Here is a 10,462-nt window from a genome sequence, read left to right as displayed (position 1 = left end):
ATTGGCATTCATGTGGTAATTACCATGAATTGTCTATTTCTACCATCCTGTTTTCTCCCAGCACCAAGCATTGGGGATATCACAGAGTTTGTGAAGTCACAAAGAAAGGCAGAAGACAGACAAATAAACAAATTGAGCTTCCTACCACCTCCACTACCACAGTATTGGCAAGAGCATCTTGAATAAATATGACAATGATGATGATGATAGCTAATATTTATTGAATAATTATTCTTTGCCAGGGATTATTCAATTGTTTTACATATACTATCTCATTTACTGCCTCCACCCACCCTATAAAGTATGTACTATTATTAAAACTATTCCACAGAGGATAAAACAGACTTAGAGACATGATGTAAGTTGCCCAGGATAACGCGACTACTGAGTAGCAGAGCTAGAATTCAAACCCAGATCATCTGAATTTAAAATCCACATGCTTAACAGTTTAACTCTACTCCAGAGTGTCAGCATTGTTGACACACATGGCCGGGTAATCCTTGCTGTCAGGGCTGCCTGCAGGACAGTAAGATGCTTAGCAGTGTAATGGTATCCCTGGCCTCTGCCTACTACTTTACAGTAGCACCTTTTCTCCCTTGCTTTCCACCTCCAGTTGTGGCAGCCAAAAAGTCTCCAGACATTACCAAATGCCCTCTAGAGGTCAAAATTGCTTCCCCACACATGCTGAAAACCACTGTTCCACTCTAACTCCTCTTTATCTGATTATATAACCTCATGTCATTAAATAACGTTTAGAAATATAATTTTAATGTCTGTGAAAAATGTTACTGAATATTAAATTAGTGCTACACTTAAAATATTACTTTTGATTATTTAATAAGGAAAAAACTATATTTAAAAACTTAAAGCAATCAGGTTCTTTGAGATCTACCCCTTTGGTGTATATAAGATATAAAGGTAAGCTCTGTCAATAAAATAATAAGTCAGAGGTGATTTATATTGCAAAAACTATTAACTTCATTCTTTAAAATGTGTCACCATTTTTTACCCAGCCTACTTCTGAAGATAAAATGAAGGAGACTTGTGTCAGTAACAAATCTCTTTAGCAGCAAAAGAGTTTATTCGGTTACTGTATACAGACGTGGCCTAAGTCAACAATCAAATAAAATATAACTGCATGCATATATTTCTAAAAATGAAAATAAATTAATCACTGACATTTTTAAAACTTCAGAATTCTATTATTTTTCTAAAATGTCTAATAAATCAGAATTTACTAGCACTTTGGTTTTATTTTTGCTCCTTTTAAAATATATGTTTAGATATATACTTTTAAAGGATGTATTTTACTGTTTCTACCAGCATCATTGACTAAATGCTTAAGTGCCTACTGCTATGTTAGCTACTTTAAAAATATATAAAAATTAAGGTCTGCATTCCTGAGGAAGGTATTTAAAAACAAATCAGACATACACAAAAGCCCTAAGAATAAGAGAGTGTAAAACCACTAGTATTTTGTATAATTCATGTTAAAGTAAAACACACACACACACACACGTACCAAAGTTAAGGAAGATAGTAAAACTCATTTAATAGGCATGTTCCATATAACCATTTTGTTACAAATTTTGCATTTTCCACATGAAAAAAAATCACAGTAGGCACATACTAGAAGCAAAATATGTCAGGCAAAAATATCCTAAAGATGTTTCTGTTATCAAACTTTTACAATTTTTCCAAATCGTTTTTGAGGTTTGGGAAAAAATCTGGAGCATTTTTGGCTAAAAACAAACACCATCCATGTGATTTTGACTATTGTTCTTTCTCACCAAAAAAAAAAAAAGTCCATAATTTTCTACAAATTCCATGAAGTTTTAAATCAATGGTGTTTGATTTACGTTTACCAAGAAATGATTTGCTCATCACCATAAAAATTGAATTAAAAATACATCAGGCTAAGTAAATCCAAAGCAGAACAGTGAATTTTGTTGGGCTTACAGACAATGGTATGCATTTCTGTGATGATGTATTATTTTTAACCTTTTCCTTCGGTGTGATTTGGAAGTAACCCGCCTTTTAATAGCTTAGATTGGACATCATCATTGCAATCAAAGTGAGTAGCATCACAACACAATTATCTAATATACACATGCTGCTTAGGGCTGCAATGTTACCACAGTTACCACCAGATTAAACGTCTCAGGAAAACAGAACCACTAAGTCTTTCAACATGCAGAAATTCAGCACTCTTGATAGATTATGAGCCTTCATTTTTCTTCATTTTGAGGCTTTTCCAATTGGTCTTGTGTTGTTTCTTCATCTTTCTCTTTTGCATCTGAAAAAAAAAATTCCATTCATATGTGGAATATATTGAAATTTATTTTATATTATATTGGAATAAAACCATTGGTTTTTCCTTTGTCCACTGTCCATATTTTGCCCTCAATTCAGATATGGCAACTATACAAAGAAGAGAGATATGAGTAGTTTGGGAATCTACCTTCTCCTGATCAACTTTCTCCTATTCTACAGAGTTATTAAGTGCCAGGCAGTTTTCTAGAGTATTCTCAGAGCCTCCATTTACAGATTACTAAAATGAAACACAAGCAGGTTAAGCGACTTATCCAAAGTCAGAGACTAGTGAGTGACAGTCACAACTTGAGCTTGGGTCAACTGACTCCGTGGTCCATGTCGTTAGCCATTTCCCTATGCAGGATTGTACTCTCCCCAGCTTCTTCACACTTTCTACTCTCTTTGCTCTTTCTCAGGAGATAACCTCACTTTCTACTTCATAGGAAAAATAAATTAAAGCTATCAGACAGGAGCTCCCTCAACTTCCTGCCATTAAATGTCTAAAACTCTCTGTGATCTGTGCTTATTCTTTCCGCCTTCCCTCTTTTTACAATGGAAGATGCACTCGTCAGCACTGGCTATGTAATTTGTTGGTGTCCAGTGCAAAATGAAAATGCAGTACCCTTGTTCAAAAATAATGAAAAATTTCAAGACAGCAACAATAGAACATTAAACCAAGTGCAAGTCTCCTCTAATCAAGCAGCCCTATGCAACCACCCTGGTTGCATAATTTTGGAGCTGGCTCCTGGTGTTACTCCTGCTATGCAGTCTAATACCTTCATGATCCCGCATCCTATCCGTTTTTGCTTCATCAAGAGGTTGACTCTGATAATCATCTGCTGCTCTTCATTGTGTCTGACTTTTCCTTTCTCCCGGCTCCTTCGTTTCCTCAATTCACTACCATCTTTAAACTAAAAAAGACCCTCTTTCAACTGTAAGTCTTCCACATCCTATCTTCTCTTTCATCCTTTAAGAAGTATCCCTCTTTTGTTGTCTCCATTTTTAAGTAAAACTATTTAGGTCTACTACTCCTACAAAACTGCTCCTACCAAGTCATCAATGGCATCTTTGAAATCTGATGGACTCTATTCAGTTCTTCAACTTTAATTCATTAAATATTTATTAAGCATGTACTACGTACAAGGCAATGAACAAAACATAAATCCTGGCTCTCAGGGAAAATCTGATGAGAAATATGGACAATAAACAAAATAAATAAAATGTGTGGTCAATCAGAAGTAAAAAGGGCTAATGAAGACATTAAAGCAGGAGTGGAAAATAGAAATTTTCAAGAAGTCTTGGGGCCTGGAGGATGCAATTCTAGACAGAGTTAGCTGGGTATGCCTCACTGAGAAGGGGACATTTGAGTAGAGGCCTGAAAAGCTGAAGAAGAATTCTATATAGATAGCAGGGAGAAGAGCATTCCAAGCACAGAGAAAAGCAAGGCTAAAGACAGTAATGCGCAGGAAGGATTTACAAATGGGACAGTGGTAGAGAAAATTAGAACGGAAAATGGAGTCACAGAGGTACCGAAAAAAAACTATATCTTGTGAGTGAAAAATGGCAGATTTATGGATCAATTTTGAAAGTAGAGCTGACAGTATTCACTGATAGATGGGATGGAGAATATAAGAAAAAGAAGGGAGATAAGGATGATTCCAATATTTTTGGCAATAATTTGGTTAACTGAAAGTATGAATTGCCACTCAGAGATGGGAAAATGCAGAAAGAGCTGTTGTTGGGAGACTATCTGGAGTTCGCTTTTATATCCATTAAGTTTGAGATTCCCATTAGATATCCAGCAGAGATGCCAATTAGGCAATTGGTATATGAGTGTGCAGTTCAGGAGAGCTCCAGGTTGGAGATACAAATTTGTAAGTCATCAAAAGCACGATCATTATCCCAACGAGATCAGATTACATCACAAGTGAGAGAGTGTTGATAGAGATGATGTCCAAAGACCGAATTTAGATAACTTCCAATTTATTAAGAGTTAAGGGAGATGAGGAAAGAAAAGTTAAAGGAGGAGCAGCCAGGGAAGCAGGAAGAAAACCAGATGAGTGGAGTGTCCGGAAAGCCAAGGGAAGAGAAACGTTACAGGAAAGAGTGACAATCATCTATGACTAAGAGATCATGCAAGAGGAGGGCTAAGAATGAACCACTGATATTAGCAGAGACAATGTCATTTGTGATCTTGAAATAGCAGTGGGGTGATGTCATGAGGTGAAAATCTGATTAGGGTGAGAGAGAGAATGGGACATAGAAGATTTGGAGCCACAGAAGCAGATAACTCTGTCAAGAAGTTTTGTTACAAAACAGAAATGGAGAACTAGGACAGTAGCTGGAGGGAGAATTGGGATCAAGGGAGAATTTGTACCCTAGCAATCATAATTGGTTGCCTTCTAATTAACATGGCAGGTGCTTAATAAGTGTGTATTGAAAGAAATCCCTTAGAAAAATAAGCTTGGTGGAAAATGGTACTCTATAACAATATGAAATACAAAGAACTAAATTATTTGTATAGTAATTGAAGCTGCACTTGCCACCACAGATTCTAAGCAAGCTACACACAAAGCTTTTTAGCTTTCAGAGAAGAGTTGTTAAATCTGCTATCTCAAGTTTGTCTAATGAGCAGATAATAATATGAAGTCCCTTTAAGTTGTTATCTTTCTATGAAATGTACTAGGAAATCAAGATAATAATTAGATGAAAACTAACAGGATACCATTTGTTGTCAATCTAGTATCTTGCTTAGGATTATTAACTAAAATATAAAACATGATTTCAAATACCTCTTATAGTCTCATTTTTTGCTTTGTAATGTGAAAGTGTTTAGAAATACATTGAAAGATGATTGTAGATAAAAAGAAACAATAATCTGCTCAAGAGGTTATGATTGCTGTCAACTTTGAATTGTGATGTTAATGAAAAGAAAACTTTTTGTATTGTGATGTTAATGAAAGGAAAATTATTTTTCATATATTATGAACTTCCTAGTTAACATTGTTATTCTTCAAGCTTCTGCACATGTCAAGTGCTTTCAATGTAATTGAATACATTTTCAATATATTCTTTCAACATAATTTCTCTGAGAGTGCAACATCAAACTTCCCTTTCAAGTCTGTTACTGTCATTTCAAATGTTAATAAGCTTTTTTGAACAGTTATTTATCTCACTTTTTAAATCATAATAAGAACTCTTGAGAAAGTAAGAAAACGTTGAGTTCTAGATTATCTGGCTTGATTCTGTTCTCTAGAAGCCTAGTTTGGAAAAACATCTCTCATATATATATATGTAGTAACACGTTACTTAATATAAATATTACAGTTCAGATCCTTATTATATATCTTTTAGGTAATAAACCACTTTAACTGTTTACTAAATTAGGCTTTTCATTAATATACGTTTAACATAAATCAGATTATAATAGTCTTTTTTTTTTTTTTTGCATTTTCTATTTCCATCCTTGTGTTCTGCTCTTCTTCGTATCAACTGTCTTTTCTACTCCTTGTCACATTTTTAGAGTGCTTCACAGAACAATAATTCTGCAAGATGCTTCTTTAGAGATGGTCAAATAAATGAGAGAAAAAAAATGCTGTGTGTTCTATTTTTAGAAGGGTATAGACACACTATTCCTTTAAAGTCTCTGTAAAAAAGGCTCTGAGAAGTCCTTGTCTAAAAAGGAAACATTCCGAGAAGTATAAAAAGCCAATTATGTTGAAACCAGCAATTCCAAACTTATTTGACCACAGCACCCTTTTTATCTGGGTGACACATTAATACCCAAAAGAATTTCCATGAAGCATTTATAGAGAAAAGTTGGTATAATGGGAAAGACGAAGGCTTTGGAACCAGAAATTCTATTATCACTTAATTTTTGTGAGCTTGGGCAAGTCACTTAACCTGTTTGGGGTTAGTTGTGGTAACATCTATATATCAAAAGAGTGGAGGCCTTCTAAGACTCCCTCTTTCTCATATTCTGTGTTTCCATTTGTACTGTAAAGGTAATCTACTTGTGTGGCTTGTGAGGTATGGGAGAATTTCCTTTGTACTATATTCTCCTCAATCATATAAAATAAATTTCGAAAATATACACTCAAGGCCAGGCGCGGTGACTCATGCCTGTAACCCCAGTACTTTGGGAGACCAAGGCGGGCAGATCACCTGAAGTCAGGAGTTTGAGACCAGCCTGCCCAACGTGGTGAAACCCCATCTCTACTAAAAATACAAATATTAGCGGCGTGTGGTGGTGGGCGCCTGTAATCCCAGCTACTCAGAAGGCTGAGACAGGAGAATCACTTGAAACCAGGTGGCAGAGGTTGCAGTGAGCTGAGATGACGCCATTGCACTCCAGCCTGGGAGACAAGAGTGAAACTCCATCTCAAAAAAAAAAAAAAAAAAAAATACACTCAAATATTCAAAAATGTATATCTCTGAATCTTTTACCCTCTGGTCCACCAGACCTATATATCAAATTGCTTCATTGACTTGTCCATTTAGATGTCTCATAGGTATCTTAAACACAAAAATTTTCACTCCTCCAACTCTCAAAATTGCCCATCCTCTAGGCTAACACTTCTCAGTGTATGGCATCAGCACCTGCCTGACTGCTCGAGGAGTTATCCTCCAATTCTTCCTCATCTCTGCCACATCCAATTTATCAGCAAGTCCTAATGATTCTGCCTATAAAACATATCCCAAATCCACTGACCTTTCTCCATCCCAGGATGCCACCCTCTGTCACCTCTTGTTCATATGTCATCAAATATCATTGACCTTTTTATCATGGTTATCAATTTATAAGGGATAGATTAAGACAGATTATGAACTGGGCAAACCTCAGGTTAATTTCATACAGCATTCAGGACACTGGAAATCCTAGATTTCCTGCCACTTATGCATGTTTATTAAAAAAATTAAAAATATAAACAAAAGAGGATAGACCTGAGGGAAATCTGCAGATCTTCCTCACCTCATAATTTGTATGTTTAAGTGAATAAATTATTGAAACCATAACATCTGAGAAAGACTCCTGCTTTCAGTTTTCATTATCAGTTGGAAAGCATTCATTTTAAAATTCATAATAATATCTATGCTTAGCTAATGAGAAAAAGATAAACCTTCAAACTGCTTACTTGTAACTTTGCTAATAAAATATCTATGTCATCTACCTATGTAAACCTATATCCTTTTGTGTATTTTTTCTACTCTTTAATTTTTCATTGACAAATAAAAATTATATATATTTATGTTGTTGTGCAACATGATGTTTTGATAGATGCATACATTGTAGAGTGACTAAATCCAGCTAATTAACATATTCATTACCTCACATACTTATATTGTTATTAACTATAGTCACCGTTTTGCTACAATAGATCCCCTGAACTTATTTCTCCTAATTGTAATTTTATGTATTTTGACCGTCATCTTCCTAATTTTCTTGGTAGCTACCATTCTGCTCTCTGATTCTAGCTGTTTGTCTCTTTCAGATTCCATGAATAAGATCATGTGGTATTTGCCTTTCTGTGCCTGGCCTATTTCACTTTACAACATGCCTTCCTCCTTTTGCGTAATCTTTAGCATCTGGTGTTATTTGTGAATTCATTTTTACCATTTTCAGTTTCTTAACTGCTGTCTTTGACTTTATTTCAAAATGATATGAAGAAAAATATAAAAACAGTAACATATTCTTTCAGATCCTAGTCTCTCTAGTGACCAAAATAAAATGGAGAACACTGCTGACTCTCCCATAGTGTATTTGCTCTCTTTCGCTTGATTAAGTAATGTCAGTTACATTAAGGTTTTGTGTGTGTTGAAGGTGTATAAAATTTAATTAGCGTTTTTACACTAACAAGTAATTGCCTTCTCTACCTCACTAGTTTAGAATGGACTCCAATAGCAACATCATGTTCCTATGATCATATTACATTTTCAAACTCAAAAGGCCAAAAACATTACATATATGTTTATTTCTTTCTTCCCTTATCTTTTCCATCTTTTCATTCTTCTTCTTATATTTTACGTTGAAGTGTATGCTTTTTAATTCTCACCTATAGTGTCGCATATGAGAAATAGTGGCCTTTGGAAAACGATGAGGTAATCATGGAACTGCAGGATCTGGTCACAGCTCCTGGCCTACAAGGATATAACCATTTCATAGAATACGAACCAGGAACATTCGAAACTTTACCAGGTAGTAAATAACCTCCTGAAGCAAAGAACCAAGAGCCTTCTTCTTGGGCTCCCAGGAATGGGCTAGATGTGAGCGGCTTCTGGTTCTCACTTGCTTTGTTGTCACCAAGAATAAATTCCCAAACATACACTAGAGTCCACCTGAGAGTCTAAGATGGGGCACAAAAAGGTGAGTATTTTGCTAATGACTTGGAACAAAAATGATCTTTAATCTCTCTGAGTGTAGTTTTTAACTTTGATTCAGGGTTTTGTTTTGTTTTGTTTTAAATCTCCATAAGGGTTTTTAAATGAAAGGCACCTTTTAGCACTTTATTGAAAGTATCCTTATATTCGTTTCAGGAGACTAAATGCTGGAAGCCATATAAACTGTATGTAAACAATGGAGATAGAGACCTAAGATTTCCCTTCACGGGGTGACAGCTCTACCTTTCTCTTAATGTCAAGAATGATCACCTTTTCTCCAAAAATTCTCTTGAAAGAATCTCATCCCTACTTGACAGTAAACTTCCTCCTAGATTTGAGAATTAAAGGGCTTGTGGCACACTACAGTGAAGCAGAAGCTTCCAAAGTGATTTGTCAATGGATGGCAGAAGAAAAATTACTTTATTTATGAAAACTTCTCAACAAAATTGAAAGCTCATGGACAGAAAGATCATATTTGTTCACCTTTGTATTCCCAATTACTAGCTTTGTGCATGACTATAACGATACACATGTAATGAATAAATAAAACTTCAATTTCTACATACACAGCACGAGACAAAAAGATGAAATATTTTACTTTGGAAAAGACTGAACATCCACTAAGCCTTAAACAAAAGCTGAGAGGTTTAAGTAAACAAATAAGGAAACTGAGCACTTTTAACTAGGTAAAAGAAAGACTGTCCAGAGAAAAGGACTGGTTAAGAAGGGACAAGTGCTGTTAATTGTAAGAGGATTTTGAGTATTACCTTCCTTCACGGAGAGAGCCTCCAGTTTGAGGGGTAAATCTGAGGTTCCGTCTGTGGCAGCTGAACTCTGGATGTCTGGTAAGGCATTCCGGCGGCCTGCCCTTGCTGAAGATGCAAAATTGGTGACCCCAGACTCCACGTCAGTCATTTTTGATGAATCTGTCCTCATAGCAACATCTACAAATAGAATGTGCATATGAAGAAGATGAGCCTATTCAGAACTAAATGTTCACCACAGTGGTTGAAAGGCATGGCTAGATCAAAAACACAACAGGCTTGAGAGTCTAATCATTGATCACAACCTTCATCAATGTCTACTGTTACGGTCCTGCAGCGTCCATTTGCACATTTGCTGAATAGAGCAGGAAGTCCTTAGTGTGAGCCAGATTGCTAAAAATAACCCCTGAGCCGAATGAGCCACTTGGATGCTTAAGGGTGCAGTAATCCCTTGCCTTTTGTTCTGCTTTTCTATGGATGGATCAGCCAAAATACGGTTTGGAAGGAAATGAAAACTGACTTTTTTGACCACTCCTGTAGAGACTGGGCCTGCCAGTATTTGTTTGTGGTGGTTGTTCAGGCTGAAACCAAATAACTATAATTTGTAGGGACCAAACAAAATACTCTTTTCTTACTTCTTAGAAATAAGAAATTCTACTTTATCTCAAAAGCTTTTTCCCTAGAGAGCACTGTATATTTTGATCTGTTCTGGTCTGAAACCTAATTTTCGACAAATTCATGTTAATGTTTGGAAGAGTAGGACCTATTTTAGGTTTTTCTTATCTTCAGGTCGACATGGTAATTATTAATTCTTTCCTAAGCACCCTTTGTCTCCCTAACAAATGTCTCTCTCTAAGAAAGAATTCTCAAGAGATCATTCACTATAGAGGGAGGAAGGTAACAGTTATTGCTTACTCGAAAACTGACCTTCTTTTTATGATGTTTTCTAATAAATCTCTCCTGAGAAGTCAACTCTGTAGAGCATTTTGAAAGCAGCAGCAGCAGCA

The 10,462-nt window shown here is 35.7% G+C and overlaps 1 protein-coding gene across 7 annotated transcripts in view; it reads right to left on the bottom strand.

Moving 5' to 3' along the window:
• Positions 1 to 1,047: 1,047 nt before the first annotated feature.
• The window catches only part of PKIB (cAMP-dependent protein kinase inhibitor beta), a 121,952-nt gene continuing 112,537 nt past the window's right edge, over positions 1,048 to 10,462 (bottom strand). For 6 of the 7 annotated variants that reach the window (XM_030928395.1, XM_030928397.1, XM_030928396.1 and 3 more), the window contains 2 exons: positions 9,459 to 9,635; positions 1,048 to 2,296 (listed from right to left, as the gene is read on the bottom strand). In XM_030928395.1, the coding sequence (XP_030784255.1) occupies positions 2,229 to 2,296; positions 9,459 to 9,635 (245 nt within the window). In that variant the 3' untranslated portion in view covers positions 1,048 to 2,228. Of the gene's footprint in view, positions 2,297 to 9,458; positions 9,636 to 9,760; positions 9,863 to 10,462 lie in introns of those variants that run through there. The other variant, XM_030928398.1, reaches the window with a different exon arrangement.

The sequence above is a fragment of the Rhinopithecus roxellana genome, chromosome 4 (assembly GCF_007565055.1).
Source record: "Rhinopithecus roxellana isolate Shanxi Qingling chromosome 4, ASM756505v1, whole genome shotgun sequence".
NCBI classification, from domain to species: Eukaryota; Metazoa; Chordata; class Mammalia; order Primates; family Cercopithecidae; genus Rhinopithecus; species Rhinopithecus roxellana.
Note: the sequence above shows the minus strand (reverse complement) of the source record. Positions and strands in the feature narration are given on the sequence as shown.